The following is a 21,545-nucleotide window of genomic DNA, read 5'->3' as shown; positions in this document are numbered from 1 at the left end:
CATTCATACTCAACTACCTGGACACCTGGACATATCAGAGATCAAATCTTGTCAATACCTCAATATTCCATACCGCCAAGGATACCGGGAAAGATCAATAACAGGTGATCCAGGATAAAGGAAACTATTTAAGACGGCTGGTGAAAGGGATATCTAACAGCACCGAGGAGGAAGGGAGGAGACGATCAATGCTGTCGACCTACCCAAGCACAGACAACTTATAAAAAACCATCATAGACGTAACAAACAGTCAGAATGGATTCAAACGGTATGTCATATCCATATCTTTTCATTGCCCTCCGTGAAATGCATCTCACTGAATGATCATCTACTCTCTCCCTCTCGAACATCCAGGTCGACATCGTAACCCTTCCGGATCCAATCTTACCTTGCCCACCTCGTCAACATTCAGGAGATTACCCACACTCGCCAGAAGCCCATTTAGACGGTCAGAGAAGACTTCTACTCCACCTCCTACAGTCGATATAACACCTCCAAACAATGGGACAGCAGAGACAGTAAATCATCATAGAGGTTCAACATTTCCTTCATTATCTCAAGTGGTAGTAGACGATAGTTCGGTATCTTCTGCTTTCTTTGCCTCGACATCAACGACCGAGAATAAAGAATCCAGCGTATCGGAATCAGGATTGTTACCACCTTCCAGGTCATCTTCATTGCTCAACACACCTGATTCTAGTCAGCCCAGTCATCAACCACCCGTATCACCTTTCACCAACCAATATCAGTCCCCATCAAATCTAGGTGCATCACCTATGATCAATAATAGAACGTCCACACCACCAGGTACCGAATCTGATTTAGAACCTATAACCTATCCTGCTCACATGGCACAGATGAGACCCGAATCACAACCTGTTGCATCCGCATCCGGATCCGCAACTATTTCATCGAGGACCATACCTCGTACTCGAGATTTCAACCCTACCGCTTCTCCATCAACTATCACTAGTCAACCTCAACTTCAACCTCCCGAGCTGGGCCCTATACATCGTACGACCAATGGACCTCCCGTGGGAGTGCCAAGGAGGAAAGAATCTATACCTGGGAACTCACTCGAAGATGTCACGGGATCTGCGTCTGGATCTGGTAATCCTATAGATCGGTTGAGGGATGGTGAGACGGATAGTGGAACTGAAGACACGGCTACGACGAGGAAAAGATCAAATACCAAACCTTCCTTGCCATCCGCATCTACATCCAAATCTAGAGATAGAGATAGAGAAAGAGATAGTGATAGATCATTGACTGTACCTGCGCCTGCTTCATCAAGTGCTGACGGATCGACAGTCAAGGAGAAAGATAAAGATAAGATACGTAAGGTATCATCGAAAACATCTCGTCAACCAATATCATCGTCTAGGATTTTAGAACCATCATTGCCCAATTCGAAAAACATTGGTAAAGCACCTGCAAGCTCGATGTACTATTCTCCTGTACCCTTTCATGGTAAACCGCCCAATCAGGCCTTACGAGCGCATAGTGGGACGTTAGTTGGGGAGAGGATATGGATCATTGGAGGTGTAGATAAGAGTAGTTGTTGGAGGGGTGTTGCATGGTTTGATACAGAGAGTTTATTATGGTCCACTATAGAAACTAGAGGTGAACAATTCCCACCCCTTAGAGCTCACACGACAACGTTGGTTGGCGATAAGTTATTTATATTTGGTGGGGGAGATGGTCCAAGTTATAGTAATGAAGTTTGGATATTGGATACTGGTTAGTAGGGATGATGTTCATATGTATGACTCTATACCAAGCTGATTTATTATACTTCGTCACCAGTTACACATCGCTTCTCACGTCCCACGATCGGTACACCTAAAACACCCATCCCACCTCCTCGCAGAGCTCACACCACAGTCCTGTATAAGAACTACCTGATAGTTTTTGGAGGAGGGAATGGTCAAGCGGCACTGAACGACGTTTGGGCATTGGATATAACAGACACCAATAATCTAAGTTGGCAAGAATGGAAGACCAAAGGTGATATCCCGCAGAAAAAGGGTTATCATACTGCCAATCTAGTAGGGGATAAGATGATTGTTTTTGGGGGTAGTGATGGACATGCTAGTTTCGCTGATATACATATATTGAATTTGCGTGAGTCCAACATCTTTCTCTCCAAACTTCCTTGACCTTTGTCATTGCACAGGAATCGTGTTTTTACGACTGACATGATACTTCGTGGATTATAGAAACTCGAGTATGGACGTTGATATCGACAGACGTAAAACACAATAGATTATCACATACTTCCACTCAAGTAGGATCATACTTGTTCATCCTTGGTGGACATAATGGACAGACCTATGCTCAGGATGTCTTACTATTCAATCTTGGTGAGTAACGTATCAAAGACCCCGGAACATTCTCAATCACGATGTTGATCTTGTGTGTGGCTTAGTAACACTCCAGTGGGAAACAAAATCGCCCAAGGGTGTTATACCTCCTGGAAGAGGGTATCATGTTGCGTTACTACATGACGCTAGGATATTCATATCGGGTGGATATAATGGTGAAAGTGTGTTTGATGATTTGTGGACTTTGGATCTGAGTGCTGGCGCTTATCTACCACAAGTTGTGAGTATTCTGTACCTTGCCCGCTACCTGTACTCATGCTGACATGAAAACTGAATGCATTTTACATAGACAACTTTCGAAGTTGATGAAACTGCCGAACAGGTCAGAAGAATGCTTGAATCTAATAATATATAATGAATGTTTGTTGGGCCAGCTTTTAACGCCTAATTTATATAACTACAGTAGTATACATGATGACGAATGATTTCGATGAATGAGATGTGCTCTATGCAGTTTGACATGTGTTTCTTCCCTCTTGGCTGACTTGGCAGGGAACACTATATAGCACTGTAGTAGCCATGAAGATAGAAGGCTGCCCATATGCCCTATATGGAGCCGGCGGCGGTGATAAGGTGGTAAGTGCTCGAGTGCGGGAATCGAGGCAGGTGAGTTACTAATCGGGCGGCGCGAGACAAACAAACAAGGCGATCAGGAACCCCAAGTCTAAGCCTATGACGCACCTGTCGATTTGATTCGATCCGATTACCAAATTTTATCGAAAACAAAATCTCGCTTCAGATCGACCATCGAGTACACCTCGGTTTCGAAATTTATCAGGATAGTCACAGTCAGTGGTTATGTATGAACATTTGATATGACCAGCCTCGGCCATCAAACCGAGGGAATGGTATGATATGATAAATACTCATAACTACTGGATCAATATTTCATTGTGCATATCTAGCTAGCTCCTTGTTTTCTTCATTGTTTACACCCTCCCAAAACGATAGGGTATTATAACTCGTCTTTATCCCGTAGAAAGGGATTGCTCCATAGATAGATAGATATACACGATGAGCAATATACCGGTACTTGGTCCACCTATCGACGCGACTCACCACAACGTACAGTCTAACAACCTGGGCGAAGAGGACAGAGAACCCTCTATAAACAATGAAGATGTCAATTCAGAACAACCCGAAGTTCGCCTTCAACTCTCACCCAACCAATCGACACCAACATCACAGATCACCGCTAACGATAATGCTACTCTCACCACCACTGGAAGTCAGAGAAGGCAATCGGACCAGTCAAAGGATACCACCGTCGATGAGAGAGCTAGAGATGGGGAAAGAGATAGAGATGGGGAAAGAGATAGAGATGGGGAAAGGGATAGCGAGTCGACAGTCTCAGTCCCGGAAGAAGCCAAAACAGGATCGAATGGGAATGCGAAAAGACTAGATTCATCGTCATCGAATGAAGATGATGAACTTAATCATGGTGATTCGCAAAGACAGGATGTAGCGGAAGAAGGAGATGATGGGGATGAATGGAATTACGGATCTCAATTGAAGGTGAGTAACACATTCCCTGTACCAAGATATCGACCATGTTCGCTAAGAGCCATTCCATTTCTACTTGCAGGCCGATCAGAAACTCCTTGAATCGCGAGGACTAGCCGCCCACCATTCACTAGCTCTAGCTTACGATCACTTGTCCGTACGTGGACAAGGAGGAGCCGACGACGTGACGTACGCACCTACTGTTGGGGGTATAATCGCACCGTGGACCAACAGGCGATATAAGAAGAAAGCCGCTAAATTAGCCAAAGCTCGAGTAGAAGCGGAGGAAAAAGGTGGTTCGGACGATGCTGGTGCTGGAGAGAGCGGTCGTGGCGAAGATATGAGATGGAAAGAGGGTGACCCCGATCCTAAGAAAGGTGAAGAAGGATTACGCAAAGGTGAAAGATATCTTTTGAAAGATTTCAACGGATTGGTCAAACCTGGAGAAATGATGTTGGTCGTTGGAAGACCAGGAAGTGGATGTACGACTTTCCTCAAAGCTCTCGCGGGTTTGCATAATGGTTATGCAGGTATAGACGGGACGATATATTATGGTGATATGTCTGGAGATAAATCGTTGAGACCTTATAAAGCGGATGTGATTTTCAATTCCGAAGAAGATATTCATGATCCGAATTTGCTGGTTGGAAGAACGTTGGATTTCGCCCTGAGGATGAACACCCCTTCACCTCATGCTAGATTACCTGAAGAAGATGGTGGTCAACCCATGTCGTCGAAACTGTATCAGGATAAAACAAAAGGAGAGCTACTAAAGATATTCGGATTGGAACATACTCATGATACCAAAGTGGGTGATCAATACGTGCGAGGTGTATCAGGTGAGCAATCCTCTGTCTGATTCAGACTAATATCAAAAAATGGGCTAGCTGACGATGTTCGCGGTCCGTAGGTGGAGAGAAGAAACGTGTATCCATCGCAGAAGTTTTGACTACCAAGGCATCCGTACAATTATGGGATAACGCTACGAGAGGTCTCGATGCGGATACAGCACTGAAGTTCAATAAAGTCATCAGAACCTTGACTGATATCGAGAGGAATACCAGCGTGGTCAGTTTGTATCAAGCTGGTAATGGTATATACAACTTATTCGACAAAGTCACTGTCATCGCTGAAGGAAGGGTAATATACTATGGTCCAAGGGAAGAAGCTAGAAAGTACTTTGAGGATTTGGGTTTCGTACATCCCGATGGAGGTAATACTGCGGATTTCTTGACATCAGTCACAGCGGTAGGTCAAAGCTTCTAATTACCTTGGCTGTTCTTAGGCGTAGCTAATTCAGATCATGCTATGTATAGACAAACGAAAGAGTCATTAAAGAAGGACATAAAGGCAAAGCACCCACCTCTCCCGCAGAGTTTTCCAAGATATACGAGAAAAGCGACATTGCCAAGAAGATGCGTCTAGAGCTAGATGAGCATCTCAAGAACGATCAGAAATCTCAGGAAACCCGTGATACCCAAGACGCACTGCAAAAGGAGAAGCATCGACTGGCGCCCAAGAAACGATCTGAGAAAGTCGACTATTTCACTCAGGTCAGAGCTGCTTTGATAAGGGATTATCAGATGAGATGGGGAGATCAGTGGACTCTATGGGCTCGACAGGCTACCACACTCATTCAAGCTCTTCTCGTAGGATCTCTCTTCTACTCTGTATCAGATACAACCGGTGGTCTGTTCCTGCGAGGGGGTGCCATCTTCTTGACTCTCTTGTACCCTTCGTTAATCAGTTTAAGTGAAACTACCGCTGCTTTCTCCGGACGAGCCGTGTTGGCAAAACATAAAGCTTTCTCACTATACCGACCTTCGGCTGTACTTGTCGCTCAAACTATAGGAGACTTGCCTATTTTCCTGGGTCAACTGATTATCTTCACGTTAATCATCTACTTCATGGTCGGTCTCAAAGTCGATCCCGGATTATATTTCACCTTTCTATTGTTCACTTACATCACCACGTTATGTACTACCGCATTCTTCAGATTTATCGGTTATTCCTTCGGCACCTTCAACAATGCGTCGAAAGTGTCTGGTCTGATGTTTAGTATCTTAGTAACTGTGAGTCATAGCTTGTTCTGATAACTGCGCACCAGCTGATCTTTCATGCTGTACTATTTCAGTACGCCGGTTATATCATCTACACGCCTTCGATGAAACCGTGGTTCTCATGGATTCGATGGATCGACCCTGTATACTACTCGTTCGAAGCATTGATGAGCAACGAGCTTGCCGGCGAACAATTGCAATGTATCCAACCTCAATTAGTTCCCTACGGTCAGAACTATATGGGTACACCCGCAGGGTGTGCCATCGCAGGTGCTCAACCGGGATCGACCACTCTCGATGGACAAGCATGGTTGAATACCGCTTTAGACATGTATAAATCTCATGTATGGAGGAATTTCGGTATAGTCGTGGCATTATGGTTCTTCTTCCTTGGTCTGGCGATGATCACGATCGAACGTCTCCCCGCTGCTGGATCAAACAAGGCGATTTTGCTGTACAAACGCGGAGGCGGAGGAAAATTCATTAGAGCATCGAATCAGAATGGTAATGCCCCTAGAGATGAAGAACAAGGTAATGCGGAAATGCAAACGAACGAGAAACCTGGCAAGAAAGGAGATAAAGATACACCCGAAGGTGTTGCTGCTGAAAACACGTAAGTCATTGTATGATGTGTCTACGATTATACCGAGAGTGTAAGTGGCTGATGAAGGTATGTCATATGGGAACAGTACGTTCACATGGAAGAATCTCACATACAAAGTGCACAATCACGGTAAAGACCTTACCTTGCTCGACGATGTATTCGGATACTGTAAAGCTGGTACGCTCACCGCGTTGATGGGATCTTCCGGAGCTGGTAAAACCACTTTGATGGATGTGTTGGCGGCTAGAAAGACGGAAGGTGAAATTCACGGTGAAGTACTTATGAATGGACAACCTTTGCCTGTATCCTTCCAGAGGACAACGGGTTACTGTGAACAGGTGGATGTACATCTTCCTCAAGCTACTGTCAGAGAAGCATTGGAATTTTCGGCTTTGTTGAGACAACCCAGATCTCTCTCAGATAAGGTAGGTCACCAGATTCCTTGACTCTCGACAATGATACAACGGTGCTGATAGGAGGATTGACCATATAGGAAAAACTCTCCTATGTCGATGTTATCATTGATTTACTTGAATTACACGATATTGAAGATGCTATGATCGGTACTCCTGGTGCAGGGCTCGGTGTTGAACAACGTAAACGATTGACAATCGGTGTTGAATTGGTCAGCAAGCCGTAAGTTTCAAACAAAATTGCATCATTTAGTCTATAAGTATGCGGCTGATGATGATTTTCGAATGACAGGTCACTGCTATTCCTTGACGAACCTACTTCCGGATTAGATGGTCAATCTTCATTCTTGATCGTTTCGTTCCTTCGTAAATTGGCTGCAGCTGGTCAGGCGGTGCTGTGTACCATCCATCAACCCTCTGCGTCGTTGTTCGCCCAGTTCGATTTATTGCTATTGCTCAAGGCGGGTGGTAAAATGGTTTACTGTGAGTCAACCACACATGCAATCTATGAAGTATACTGATGAATTCGTATAGTCGGCGAAGTCGATAATCTCAGTGACTATTTCAGTAAACACGATATTGAAATTCCTAAAGAAGTCAACCCAGCCGAGAGGATGATCGACATCGTATCTGGTGATCTATCCAGAGGTAAAGATTGGGCTAAGATATGGTCCGAATCAGAAGAATGTAAAGCCCGTATGAAAGATCTCGAAGATCTCAAGAAAGACACTTCGGGCAAGAGGGAACATTCAGAAGAAGATGATAAATACGAATATGCCTCTACTACCGGAACTCAATTGAAACTTGTCACGAAAAGAGCTTCGATTCAACTTTGGCGTGATACAGAGTATGTTACTAACAAGGTTGCGTTACATATTGGTTCGGCATTATTTAATGGTTTCTCGTGAGTACCCTCTCTCTCTCTATCGAACGGGGTCATGCTAATACCCGTCTTCGGTGGTGAAGGTTCTGGATGATTGGTAATAAATACGCAGATTTGCAAAATCGTATTTTCACTATATTCCAATTCATCTTTGTTGCTCGTGAGTACTCTATACAGACCTCTTCCGATTACACGACTATTCTGGATCGCTGACGATTTGGTGATTAGCCGGTGTGATCGCCCAAACTCAACCTAAATTCATCGCCAATCGAGATATCTTCGAAGCCAGAGAGAAGAAAGCCAAACTCTATTCATGGCAGGCTTTCTGTTTTGGTGAAATCGTAGCGGAAATCCCATACCTCTTGGTATGCGCTCTACTCTACTTCGCACCTTGGTATCCCGTCGTAGGGTTTAGCTTCAAGCCTAGTGTCGCGGGGCCTGTATACTTGCAGATGACCCTTTATGAATTCCTCTATACTGGTATTGGTAAGTTGAAATAATCATATCTAGAAAGGGGGCATGGCTGATTTGACTGGAATTTAGGTCAATTCGTCGCTGCTTATGCTCCCAATGCTGTGTTCGCCGCTCTCGTCAACCCACTTCTCATTGGTGTATTGGTATCTTTTTGTGGTGTGCTTGTACCTTACCCTCAAATCACTGCTTTCTGGCGTACGTCATCTTCCTTACTTCCACACGTCATGTTTGGACTGACATTGGGATGTGGCTATAGGATACTGGATCTACTATCTCAATCCATTCAATTATCTTATTGGCGGTCTCGTCTCTCGAATCATGTGGGACGTCGAAGTCCAATGTGCCGAACAAGAATTTGGTCTGTTTGACCCACCATCTGGTCAAACTTGTTCCGCATACATGCAAGATTTCTTATCTCAAAATCCTGGATATATAGATAATCCAGATTCCACCAGTCAATGTAGATATTGTCCATATTCCAAGGGTAACGAGTATCTGCAATCATTGAATTTGGGTGATAAAGTTGATGGTTGGAGGGATATCGCAATTACCGCGTGAGTCTTGGTCTTCCAACTGCTCCTCTGATGATGTCGGCTGTGCTGAATTAGTTGAATTCGAAATTGAAATAGACTCTTCGTGTTGTCCTCTTATGGTTTTGTCTTCCTGTTATTGTAAGTACCATTATCCTCCTATTGGTGAGATTCTTCGTGCTGATAGTGTGATTGCAGGAAATTACGATCCAAGGCTTCCAAGAAAGCTAGTTAGGGACAGGACAATATAGATTAGACAACTTAATATATGTAGTAATAACACTTGCATGCAACCTGTATCTTACCATCTCAAGGGATTCATGGTTACGTAAATCAACCCTTTGGCCTCTGTATGAGATTGATGCATCCTCTCAAGAAACTTGGATCAGCTTAGCTGAAGTCGTTATTATCCTTTTGATATCCTCTTCTCATTGGCATGGTCGTCCGACTCTATAGATATGAGGACAGACACATCCGTTGTTCACTCGTTAACGATTGCCATCTCAACCTTACTGTCGCTTGACTTGCCCATCAGGAGCTCGTGGTGACAACCCAACTTCCGTTAGCCGAGTTTGACGTCATACCCACATCCATTCGAGTATTTTTCGACATGTAACAAAGTGCATACGATGTCAACATCACAGCAGTAATTTAAATGCATAACATCTGATCAATTCTCTTCCCTTCTCCTTCCCGTGCACAGCTTATAGCCACTTAGCTTGGATCAGTATGACAGACAGTACGACCTCACGACAACCTCCCGGTTCCGCCCCAGCGGCACCGAAGGTTTCCAACCCTTATACTCACTCTCGATTCGGTACACTTTTCTCAAGGCAATTACCCAATTATACTGGTATTTACCCCGTTGGGGTACTCGATGTGGAATTTCCGATAGAACCTCAGACGATAGGTAGTTTCAGACATAAGAAATTACATACGGCCGGTCAAGCTGGTATAGAGATTGATACAGTTCTTTTCAGTTTGTTTTACCCTTGTGACTTGGAATCGGCATCGAAAGATTCAAAAGGGACAGTATGGTTTCCAAGGTATGTATGTCGACTTTGCACTTCCATAATGGTCATAACATCTCGCTAACATGATGAGGGTGTAGAGCATCGCCTACTGTTAATGGGTTTCTGAAGATGGCTGGAATAGAGAATTCCCTAATTAGAGCTCTAGCTTGTAAGTCCATCTAAGTTTGCTTATCTGAAGTTTCAACTGATGGAAGCGAGTAGACGCAGGAGCACTTTCAGCTGTACACGGGCTGAAATTCCCCTCGCATCAACGCGCACCTATCTTACCTCATCCCTCAAACGACAAATGGCCTCTTATAATCTTCTCTCATGGTGTAGGATGCTCGCGTCTGATGTATACGCACATATGTGGTGAATTAGCAAGTAGGGGATACATCGTAGCTGCTGTAGAACATAGAGATGGGACTGGTCCAAGTGCAAAGATAACAAGTGAAGATGGTAAAGAAAGAGATGTAGATTTCTTACGTTGGACAGATATAGAGTGAGTAGTATGATAATCCTCATGGACAGCTTAGAAAACAGCTAATGTAACTTCGTTAAATCCAATTGTAGTTGGCCAGATCGTCCCGAGGACCAACAACCGAAAGATGATAATACCCTACGGCACGATCAACTCAAGATTCGAATGGTCGAAATGGAAAGTACCATAGAGATAATACGAAAAATCACAGAAGGCAGTTTGGGAGATAGTAAATGTCATTTATTGGCTAGTAGGACGGTAGATTGGAACAAATGGAAAGGACAACTAGAAGTCGGAGATGGGAAAGTCTGTTTGGCAGGCCATAGTTTTGGTGGAACTGCTGTTGTGAGTATTGTATCGCTTTTCTACTTTCTTAAACAAAGATATTTCAAAATCTTGATTAACGATTGGTGATAATCTGATATTTATAGATCGCTGCGGCTGCTAATCCAAGATTCAAACCCCATTCTATCATTGCTCTTGATCCCGCTATCGAAAGATTAGAACCGTGGGATTCGACCATACCATGTCCGATGTTATCAGTAAACTCGGAAGAGTTCGTCTTATCAGAAGATTATCAGCGACTTATTCGTGTATCGAGGACGGTTCAGAATGACAACAGGCATGTATTCGCTATAGCTGGAACCACTCATCCTTCTTTCTCGGATGTTTTCCTCATAACACCTGGTTTCGGTGAGTTTTGACTCACCCATACTTGACCATTTTGTGCCATATTGTCATCATGCGCGTACTCCAGAAATTGACAGATTGTGCTTTTATACATTGACTAGTCGGATCATTGACTGGCCTTTCCGTACCTCCCTATTCTGTATTCCCAACTACCGTCCAAGCTATCGAAGCGTTCCTAGACTCCAATGCGGAAGCAGGAAATTTCAAGTTGGATTCCCTAGGTTCACCCATAGAAGTCATGTTGTCCAAGCCGATTGGCAAACCGGGGGAACTGCTAAGTCAGATCTTAGCGGCATAGCTATCCCGTCCCTTGGATATGCATTGCATTGCGATGTGGAGAGAATCGTCTTGTCAAGTTTTATACAAAGCTTGTGATCAGGGAAATTCATAACATCTCATTAGATCCCAGACAACTCGTTAGGTGATATAGGTAAGCAGAAGAAGAAACAAACGACCAATATATAAACATTCACACCACTTTGCTGTTATCTCCCACTCAATCCTATTTATTTCCCATCCTCCCATTTTGCCATTTTGCCATTTCGCCATTTTGCTATTCTCCCTTCCCCTAGGTGAGACCTCTATAAAGTGTGGCATTGTGGTATCCCTTTTATGATGAAACAACGAATTCCACTCCGTTCTTCTCGACGTCCCTCGCAACAGGGTTGATCCCTCTTTCTTCCTCGTTCGCCTCTTTCTCACGTTGTCTTCCATCGTTACCTGAAGCATCACCATTAAGTTGTGGTTGTTGAGCATTGGATTGAGGTAGCTCAGGTTGTGGTTTATGTACATTCGAGTTCAAGTTGACTTGTGATATTTGTGATTCCGATCGAACCCGTGGATGATGTTGTTTTTCGACATCAACAGGTGATGCGTTGATCGCTTGAGATTCTGATTGATTCGGTACGTGAGTTTGATTTTGAGTCACTTCACCAACAGGTTGTTCTTCCTCTTCTGCCCTAGAGGGAGCTTCCAAACCCAAAGGTCTCAAGGACTTATCTCCACCTCTCATCACTGACGATAAGAAATTCAGGAATCGTTGACCGTACGTTACTGGCTCGATACATGATATCGTGTGCTGCAAATTCCAATACACAATATCAATATCAATCTTCAATTCTCTCATTATTGAGCGATGGTGGAAAGATAGAGATGAGTCAACTACTTACCCTATCTTCAGTCATAGATTTCCAGAAATGTTCAATCTTCTTTAGCGAATTATATGGTGTACAGATATCGATTATACCCAGATAATAGATCACATCCATATTCTGATTGGCCTCATCCGTAGCTCTCAGACCACCTTCATCTTGGTAGAACAGGAAATGTCTTCGATCCGCAGAATCCGATGAAGGTAATTGAGAGGTGACATCTAACATTTTGGGATCAGATCGACGAACAGCTTTACGGACATTGGAAGCTTCGTTGGATTGTTTGATCGCTGATGGTTTGCGTCTTGGTGGGGGTACTTCGGGCTGAGCACATGAAAAAAAGGACAAGTCAGTATTTTACCCTATACTACTACAAATCTTCAACTCACATGGAACATTTGTAATTGATTTTCTCTCAAGTTATCTCTATTACCTCTTTCCATATTATGTATTCCAACCAGTAACGAATAATCCATCACTTTAACTCTTTTCAAAAACTCCATATCTCTTCTCAGTTGTTCCGACAATAACGCTCGTTTCTCTGGACCTAATTCTAATGTTCTTCCTCTATTTACCCAATTCTTATCTTTCAATACGGCCTTAGGGTTTTGCCGAGCTTTATCTTCAGGGTATTCTCTACCAAACGCTGATCCTTTCAAATCATACGTTTCGTGAATATCCCTGTGGGGAGGGAAAAGATTATTCATAATGACGAAATGAATTTTCCTACCACGGGGTAATTTGACTCGATGTAATCCGTAGAATCTAGATAATAACGTATGTGGATTGGTTTTTATATGTTGATGATAATCTTTCAATATCGATCTTAAGAATTTATGTTCAGCATGTGAGATAGTTTTGATGATAAATCGATAATCCCTAGAGAAATAGAAGAAACTTCCCGATTTTCCTGGAGAGCCTAATTCAGATAAGATGTATTTCGCCGTGAGGGATAGTAGGTAATCTGCGGGATCGAGATGGAAATGTTCGTCTCGGAGGTCTCGGAATATCCATGGTGCGTAATCTTTGAATTTGAAATCGTATTTGGCTGAAGGTGTAAGTTCGTTACCGACACTACGGACAACAAACAGCAGTCAGCACCTTGCGTCTCGCTTCTCGACAATTCGTTTACTAACATGTCAAACGAGAACTTATGTCTAGCCACATAATCTTCATCCGTCAAGGGTCGTTTTATCTTAGCTTGACAACGGGATACCTAATGACGCACATCAGCATTCACTCCTGACTTCTCTAGAGGAATCACTCACTCCTATACGGATACCCGTAAGCATATTATACATCAAGACATAGTTTACATGGTCCTCTCCTATCAGATTACCAACCAAAACTTTGGTTTCTGGTTCTTTGGGTCTCTCTTCCGCTCTTGACGATGGCTGTTGACTGACTTGTTGTGGTGGTAATTGTTGAGCGTCATTCTCTTGAACGACATCCCCTTCCATCTGTGTTGTTCCACCTTGAGTCTGATTCTGACTTTGTGCACTCGCTTTCTTCTGTCTCTTCTCCATTCGTTTCTGTCTCAACAACTCAGTTTGAGCCAATATATCTGAAGCTAACGCCGCACCCTCCAAGCCCGGTATGGGTGTCATGGAATTCTGAGGTAATGGAGAAGGTGAGAAGTGTGAATGAGAGTGCGGTAGGGGAGATCTGGGTGATGAGGGGACGACAGGTGATGGATTGGTACTTCTTCTAGTAGGTTTGGGAGCACTCAGTATACTTCCATCACTTCCCCTCCTATCTTGATCTGTGGGTAAATCAGGCAAGTTTTTCGATAATCCCAATCCGATGTTGCCATTTGAAGTTGAAGCTGAGGTTGAGGTTTCAGATTGATCACGTTGGGGAGCCAATCTACCTGATCTAACAATCGTCAACGAACCTGCTCTGCTAGACGTCGCAGATCCACTTGATACCCTTCTCGTCGCAGACAGAACAGGCGGTGCTAACGAAGTTGGCGATCCACCCAAATCAATCGGTTCGGTCGTAAATGTATTCGCAATTGAAGGACTATCTGTCGGAGGGGGTATACCACTATTGTTATCGGGCATTTCATCAACCGGTGAAAGTAAGATTTCATCTTGGTTTGGTTGATGGTGGTCATGGTGGTCCACCGTATCTGTCGTTTCCGATGCGAAGACCGAATCGCCATTCTCACTTAATGGTGGGCTTGGCGGTGGTCCCTGCATCACGGGCGATCTTCCTCCAGGAGGTGAGATGGGATCGTTAGATTCCCTCTTAAACACACTACTGATCTTCTTGATCACTCTTTTATGTGTACCCTCAGGTGTATGCGAAGTGACTTCTACGGTGGTGGGTGTAACTTTGGTTATATGTACTGGTGCAGTAATTGAGTCGTTGTTAGGGTTGTTGGATTGGAAATACTGTTGTTGAGATTCATCAGAGTGAGGCTCGGTGGTCAGGGCTTGCAGATGCGGTGGTAAGGGTGGTAAAGGTGATGTGGAATTGGGATGCGATAAGAGGTGGAAAGGGTTGATTCTAGGTGATGTTGAACCATCTACACGGATATGAGATATCAGTCTGTGTTTGAATCATGAAAGGTAGGACGGATGGCAGGTCGTACTCACTTAATTTGACAGCTTCGAAATGATCATCCATCTGGATATCTTCGCTTCCATTCGGTTCTACATAGCTGTCTGACGGTTGTTGCCAAGTGTTTGATTGCTGTTGAGCTTCCCTTTCCCTTATCCTAGCGTCTCTTGAGCCTCCAGCGGCTGGCTGTCCTATATGGTTGGTGAACGCTGCCTTTGGATGTGAGAGGGGATGATGAGGGTCGTACGTAGCAGTCTCCGCCATCTGTTAGTGTTGCACCGATGTGTCTGAGTGTTTGTTGTGGTTTGACCAGGAGATGAGCTGAACGGATGGAAGATTGAATCGAGAGGCTGTTGGTGTGCTGTTGTATGGGTGACTGGGATGGTCGGGGGCCGAGTACGCAAAGGGAAAATTGCAGCAAGACTGGTTTCAGCCTGGGAGCGGAGTTTGAATTTTGGGTGATGAACGTATACTATAGGTGGGAACAAGTATGCTTGTCGGTGAGTGGGATGGTATCTGTTGTCGGTGATGGAGATGCAAGGTGCCTACAATGGTTGAATGTTATAATGAATGCGATGTGAAGGAGATGATATTGTCATACAGAGTGCGTTTGCTGTGTTGTCGTGTGTTGTTTGATTGTTTTGGTTTCCATGTTTTCACTTTTACCCTACTCGCTCGCACAAAAAATTACACCGTCATAGGCACAAGGACACAAGAACACACCGCAGCATATGCAACATCTCACTCAACGGATCCCATCTGCAGTGTCATCATCGATATACCAAGCATACAAGATCATACATATACACCATACATCAGACAATGTCATCTTTACTCAAGAATATACCAAGTTTAACGCACCTGAGTCAGAAATCGGTACTGGAAATCACTGGACCAGACTCTACCAAATTCCTCAAAGGACTAAGTTGCAAGGATGTCGACAATCTCGGTGGGGGTTATAGTGGATTCCTCAACGCATCAGGAAGAGTACTGCATACTTCATTCATATTTCCAACAGTGAAGAAATCAATATTGAAGAATGGTAATGTAAAAGAAGAGAAAAGTTATTTGATCACTCATGAGTCTCCCATCGATCATCCAGCGCCTTTACAAGATTTTTTACCGCCGTTCAAGTTGAGAGCGAAAGTCAGGATTAGAGATGTATCGGATCAATGGGATTTGTATTCTGCCTACGCCTCGACCTCAAAGGGAAAGGGGCCAGAGAGGAATTGGAAATTTGGGAGTGGAGGGGCAGCTGAATCTCAATGGTCATGGAAGGACGGTGTACAGGATATGAAATTGAAGGAGAACGAAGTTGGATGTTGGGACTTGAGAGCTGGTTGGGGTGAAGGTGGGTTGGGTAGACAGGTATTGGTACCCAAGGGTGATAAACGTGAGTACAATGCTATTTGATACATATGTCATCAATCAGATGCAATACAACATGACTGACATTGAGTTTAGCCTCACTTGCCTCATCTCACGATACAGCGTCCATCGACGAATATCATTTCCGACGAATGACACTGGGTGTACCCGAGGGTCCCAATGAGATTATCCCAGGTCAGGCATTACCTCTAGAAAGCTGCATGGATTTACATGGAGGAGGTAGGTCAAAACCAATATTTACTCTACCTACCGATCTACCTATCGGGCTGTGTTGTACTATAATTCTGATGCTCATATGTTCTTATGTTATATACAGTCGATTTCAGGAAAGGTTGTTACCTGGGACAAGAACTGACCGTTCGGACCTATCATACCGGCGCAACTAGAAAACGTATCTTACCCATACGTCTAATTCCCTTAACCACCAATACCAATACATCATTATCAGACTATCTATCGACCGCGACCCCTACTCAGATACCTATTGGACGGACGGACGAACAGCTAGAAATCACTTATACACCCTCTTCATCTGCCAGTTCTAAAAAACCTAGATCAGCTGGAAAGATCTTATCGCTCCATCCATCAAGTATGGGAGTGGGATTGGGATTAGTCAGGATCGAATTCGCAGAAAGATCATGTTGGTCTACTATCAATCTTAATCAAAGTATAAAAGATTGGTATGAGAACGAAGAGAACCATAGATTGACTACAAAGATTGGGGATCAGATATATGGAGTGTACGTGGATAAAGGTGAAGCGTATAGTGAAGCTTTGAAAGCTATGGACAGGCAGGCAGGGGATTTGTAGAAATAGATATAACATACAAAAATGCATTATATAACATTATGATAGATCAAATTACCATAGACTTTCCTTACAAATCAGCAAAGAAATCCGCATTCTCCTGTTCTGCACCACCCCTACCCAAATCGCCCAAACCACCTTTACCCTTGTTCTTCTTCTTCTTTTGTTTCTCCTGTTCAACTTCCATCTCTTCGTCTGAATCGGAATCTGCACCTTCTTCTCCGTTCTGTTCCTCCTGTTCATCATTTTCATCTCCATCTTGTGCCATCTCCTCGTCTTCGTTTTCCTCTTCGTCTTCACCCTCGCCATCTGAATCTTCGAATAAATCCGATACGTCCGTCAATTTCAAACATTCATCATGACTGACACTTCCTAACCATCTTGAATTTCGATCCAACTTGATTCGTTCGATTGGGTATTCCTCATGGGACGCTATCACGCCCACTAAATCAAAGAAATGTATCCATCAGCGATATAGACTGAGAACAGCTGAACAGCTGGATACATCTACTTACAGAATTTATGGGGTAATACCTGCAATACCCTGATCATACCGTCTTCCGAACCCGTGGCTATTATATCAGGAGTGAGAGCAACGATGGCATCGATCGAAGCTGGATGACCGGGTATACGGTCGACCGCTAAAAATATCATAAGATATGGTCAGCTTCCAATCGTCAAACAAGCAAGATTGGTCTTGACCAGAAATGAATATATGAATTTATCTTTCGTTTTCGTTTAATGTTTTTTTTTTTTGCCAAACAGAGAATGGCATTGTGCCAACAGTCATAACGGCGAGATTGGTCAACTCACAATCACCCCAGCCTAATTTCCTATTCCATATCGATAATATACCCAGACCACTTCCCACTATGGCTTTCTGACCGCCTTTTATCTGTACGATCGATAATAGTTCATCTTCCTGATCTGCTGATACGGTCAACGGCTGCGCTTTGTTTGATCGGATATCAATTACTGATAAATGTCCATCTCCACTATAGGAAGGATTTTTAGTCAGTCCCATTGCAGTATGTAGAATGTACGGAAGGAATTGGTTTTCAGATAAGATCGCATTTTCTTGTGATATGAGGAGGATTGACAACCCGACTCACGAAGTGGATACCAGCTGTCGTTTATCTTCGAAATATGTGAAATCAGAAATATAATCGAAATGCTGATTATATTCTCGGATCACATCTGGTTTCCTTGGATCCCAAAGTTTGATAATCCCATCATCATCACCTGAAGCTATTAGATTTTCATTTACGCAGAACACTCGATTTATCGGTACACTAAATCAAACGCACACTTATCAGCTGAATACCTAGCGTGAAGCAGTGGTATACTTCGGTTGTATACTCACTCATGAGCTTTTTCCTGTTCTCTCACTATAGTACCCATCTCAGTTGTCAATTGACTATCCATCCGAATCATATCAGTTCTCATATCCATTGCAGATCAATGCGCTCGAATGACCCACAACAGGGTCCCACTCTTTCCTCCCATCCAAATATGTTTCCCACTTTCTTCAAGCGCCAAGGCCCTTGCAGTCCTCTTGGAAGGTCTGACAGACCATGAAGAAGATGTCGATCCATCTTCGTCGTCGTACCTCCACGCTTTGACTTCTCCCGTCAACAGTGAAGAGAAGATCACCGATTCATTAGGATGGAATGCGAGGTCGAAAGGCTAGAGATCCGCCATTACATCAGCTGATACGCTCAGGTGCCAGAGGAGTAGTGGCCGAAGAGCTCTCACCTGGTTTCTGAGTTTGATATCTGGCATCTTGTTTCGATCTCGCTCTGCTCAGTAGGCTGTTGAAATCTCGAGCAATCAGAGCCAAATCCAAGAAATCGAAATTCAGAAATCAAAATAAACCTGTCGATCAACTTTTGGAAGACTATCGCGGAGATGTACTCGCATCTCCGCGAGTCACCGTATAGGAGTCGGCCACCTCCGCCGTAGTCTTCGCGTCTCGCTCCGAGTGAGTGATTTGCTGCTGCTGCTACCAACTACAAAAGATGAATTTGACCATGTCACCGCTCCCATTCGACATCATCATACATCAAGTTTACTACCATTCCCTCACATTCTCTTACTCCTTAGTAACACCCGACTGGAATAACCTTCTCTTCCCTAAAGAACAAGACACAAAGAAGTCACGAAAACAAAATTGAGAATAAAGAGATTCGCAACTCGCCTCTCCACATCAACCCTACCTCTGTCCCCCCATGTCCTCCTCTACCAAACGCGACGTGCCTCTTCTCACCCGCCCCCAGATCGCTCAGAGGATATGTGAAGGCCAACAGCTCATTATCCTCCACTCAGAGGTGATCAACGTCAGCTCGTGGTCACCTTATCATCCAGGAGGAGCTTTGGCCCTACTTCATTTCGTGGGGAGAGATGCGTCAGATGAGATCGAAGCTTATCATTGCGACGCCACACTCGAACGAATGAAGAAGTACGTGGTGGGAAGGGTAGAAGTAGATGAAAAGGGGTGGAAACCACTTACTCCTCCTATCGCTTTGGGGCTGATTAGACATCCCAACGGGGTGAAGAATAATTGGGTAAAGGAAGGGATGGTAACTCTTGGACAGAGTATACTACAACAACAGCAAGTCAATATACCTATTACGTTGAACGATGATAAAGCACCTATACCTACTATCTCGGCATCTGTTGATCCATCTGAGATACAGCTGAAAGAAACAAATGTAGATATATATAGACTGACTGTCGAACAACTTGAACCGCCCAATTCGGAATTAGACAGAGAAATAGAGTATAAACGATCAAAGGCTTTCCAAGAGTTGAAAAAGAGGGTGAAAGATGCTGGATTGTTCAAACCTTCTGGATGGCTTTATGGCTACGAGACAGAGATTATTAGGTATATAGCTTTGGCTCTGGGTGCTTATGGGCTGTTCTACTAGTAAGTCATCATCAACGCTCAAGAAGGAAGAGAATTGAAACTGGTACTGATGGTGTCTTGTGGTACAGTACGAATGGATGGTTAGGTCAGATGACTTCTGCTTTGTGTCTTGGTTTACTGTTCCAGCAATTAGCTTGTGAGTCATTTCAGCGCGAACACCATACCACGTAATGGATGGATACTGATTTTTCGCGATAATCTTTAGTCGTCGTACACGATGCTGGTCATAAGGGTATAACGACAGATTATTTCTGGGATAGGATGATAGGTATGACGGTAGCCAGTTGGATCGGAGGGCTGAGTGTGGGGTGGTGGTGCGATGTAAGCGTAACTTCGTGGACTATACTCAGCCTGAAGCGAAAACTTACGATAAATCCCCTTGACATAGAATCATAACATCCATCATCGTAAGTTGCCTTGTTCATGAGCACCAACAGAAAATAAATTGGATCATCAACTCATGATTTGTGATGCAATATCTACAGTCGTTACCAACCATCCAGAACATGATCCAGACATTCAGCATATCCCTTTCTTCGCTATTTCGAAAGACTTCTTCGGCTCTTTATGGTCTACATACTATAAACGAGTTATGGCTCTTGATGGGTTCTCGAAAGTCATGATCAGTGTTCAGTAAGTTATCCTCAACAACCTGGGGCATTCAGTTCAAAATTGATCTGACCTTTGTTCTAACTACCCTTCCATCAGACACAAGCTATATTATATAGTCCTCTCTTTGGCCAGATTCAACCTATACGCCAACTCGTATATGTACTTACTGGGACCGAAACCGAAAAGAGATAATTACTGGAGATACGAGATTGCCGGTATTGCATGGTACTGGTTCTACTACTTATCGATGTTGAAGAGTTTGCCTAGTTGGAAAATGAGATTGGCGTATCTGCTCGTTAGTCACATAGCAGCTAGTCCAGTACATGTTCAGGTGGGTAATACCTCTTTTTCGTTTCTTGAACATTACATATATGAGACTGATTTTGACTTGGGTCGTAATGATAGATTGTCCTATCACATTTCGCATGTTCGACTGAAGATCTAGGTCCGACCGAATCATTTCCTTCGCGTCAATTACGTACGACGATGGATGTGATTTGTTCACCCAACATCGAGTTCATACATGGTGGATTACATCTCCAGGTGACACATCATTTGTTCCCTAGATTACCTAGACATAATTTACGAGCTGCCAGTTTGTTGGTTAAGCAATATTGTGAGGAGCAGGATATAGTATATAAGGAATATGGATGGTTGAATGGGTGAGCTTCCCTCTGTCCGATCATTCGACGAATACAAAGCTGACGCAGTGTCGTTTTGCATGTGTCAGTAATCAACAAGTCCTGACGGTCTTGAAAGACGTGGCTAACCAACTTGAATTGCTCAAGAAAGTTGCAGATGGAGAGATACAGGAGAGGATGATGAAGTGATTGTGATCCTGCGATTATCGCAGATAGATAATTGAATTATGGACAATAGACTTGCCATCTCATCTTGCCATTCTTTATCATCACACGTATCCTGCCATGAAGATCTACCATGTATGTATGCTGGTCATGCGTCCCACTCACTTTGAGGGGTCTATACAATGAATTCCGTCGGATCTGATCCTTATGTGATTACGTAAAGTCAACCCCAATGACAAGTGACCTCCACGCCA

The 21,545-nt window shown here is 43.8% G+C and overlaps 7 protein-coding genes across 7 annotated transcripts; 5 read left to right on the top strand and 2 right to left on the bottom strand.

The window, feature by feature from the left end:
* Positions 1 to 320: 320 nt before the first annotated feature.
* Positions 321 to 2,739, top strand: L199_002587 (uncharacterized protein; the record flags this gene model as incomplete). The annotated part of the gene is made up of 5 exons (XM_064888327.1): positions 321 to 1,740; positions 1,807 to 2,124; positions 2,220 to 2,363; positions 2,429 to 2,604; positions 2,674 to 2,739. The coding sequence occupies 5 exons, from the start codon at positions 321 to 323 to the stop codon at positions 2,737 to 2,739; spliced, it is 2,124 nt and encodes a 707-aa protein (XP_064744399.1).
* A 659-nt stretch (positions 2,740 to 3,398) lies between these two features.
* Positions 3,399 to 9,086, top strand: L199_002586 (uncharacterized protein; the record flags this gene model as incomplete). Its single annotated transcript, XM_064888326.1, has 15 exons — positions 3,399 to 3,899; positions 3,970 to 4,726; positions 4,798 to 5,135; positions 5,204 to 5,959; positions 6,022 to 6,560; positions 6,637 to 6,976; positions 7,045 to 7,187; positions 7,257 to 7,447; positions 7,499 to 7,868; positions 7,931 to 8,007; positions 8,076 to 8,333; positions 8,391 to 8,516; positions 8,578 to 8,875; positions 8,951 to 8,992; positions 9,050 to 9,086. 15 exons carry the CDS (start codon positions 3,399 to 3,401, stop codon positions 9,084 to 9,086), a joined length of 4,773 nt encoding a protein of 1,590 aa, XP_064744398.1.
* A 494-nt stretch (positions 9,087 to 9,580) lies between these two features.
* On the top strand, positions 9,581 to 11,333 carry L199_002585 (uncharacterized protein; the record flags this gene model as incomplete). The annotated part of the gene is made up of 6 exons (XM_064888325.1): positions 9,581 to 9,897; positions 9,963 to 10,033; positions 10,087 to 10,366; positions 10,438 to 10,690; positions 10,777 to 11,038; positions 11,137 to 11,333. 6 exons carry the CDS (start codon positions 9,581 to 9,583, stop codon positions 11,331 to 11,333), a joined length of 1,380 nt encoding a protein of 459 aa, XP_064744397.1.
* A 312-nt stretch (positions 11,334 to 11,645) lies between these two features.
* On the bottom strand, positions 11,646 to 15,015 carry L199_002584 (uncharacterized protein; the record flags this gene model as incomplete). The annotated part of the gene is made up of 6 exons (XM_064888324.1): positions 11,646 to 12,113; positions 12,205 to 12,510; positions 12,576 to 13,260; positions 13,323 to 13,402; positions 13,455 to 14,716; positions 14,787 to 15,015. 6 exons carry the CDS (start codon positions 15,013 to 15,015, stop codon positions 11,646 to 11,648), a joined length of 3,030 nt encoding a protein of 1,009 aa, XP_064744396.1.
* Positions 15,016 to 15,573: 558 nt separating this feature from the next.
* Positions 15,574 to 16,950, top strand: L199_002583 (uncharacterized protein; the record flags this gene model as incomplete). The annotated part of the gene is made up of 3 exons (XM_064888323.1): positions 15,574 to 16,144; positions 16,216 to 16,359; positions 16,457 to 16,950. 3 exons carry the CDS (start codon positions 15,574 to 15,576, stop codon positions 16,948 to 16,950), a joined length of 1,209 nt encoding a protein of 402 aa, XP_064744395.1.
* Positions 16,951 to 17,017: 67 nt separating this feature from the next.
* L199_002582 (WD repeat-containing protein JIP5) lies at positions 17,018 to 18,729 on the bottom strand (the record flags this gene model as incomplete). Its single annotated transcript, XM_064888322.1, has 8 exons — positions 17,018 to 17,142; positions 17,248 to 17,391; positions 17,463 to 17,588; positions 17,761 to 17,942; positions 18,060 to 18,239; positions 18,311 to 18,364; positions 18,428 to 18,633; positions 18,703 to 18,729. 8 exons carry the CDS (start codon positions 18,727 to 18,729, stop codon positions 17,018 to 17,020), a joined length of 1,044 nt encoding a protein of 347 aa, XP_064744394.1.
* A 446-nt stretch (positions 18,730 to 19,175) lies between these two features.
* On the top strand, positions 19,176 to 21,315 carry L199_002581 (uncharacterized protein; the record flags this gene model as incomplete). Its single annotated transcript, XM_064888321.1, has 8 exons — positions 19,176 to 19,873; positions 19,942 to 20,009; positions 20,079 to 20,194; positions 20,262 to 20,280; positions 20,359 to 20,506; positions 20,582 to 20,816; positions 20,891 to 21,147; positions 21,216 to 21,315. The coding sequence occupies 8 exons, from the start codon at positions 19,176 to 19,178 to the stop codon at positions 21,313 to 21,315; spliced, it is 1,641 nt and encodes a 546-aa protein (XP_064744393.1).
* Positions 21,316 to 21,545: the final 230 nt, after the last annotated feature.

The sequence above is a fragment of the Kwoniella botswanensis genome, chromosome 1 (genome assembly GCF_036426115.1).
Source record: "Kwoniella botswanensis chromosome 1, complete sequence".
NCBI lineage: Eukaryota > Fungi > Basidiomycota > Tremellomycetes > Tremellales > Cryptococcaceae > Kwoniella > Kwoniella botswanensis.
Note: the sequence above shows the minus strand (reverse complement) of the source record. Positions and strands in the feature narration are given on the sequence as shown.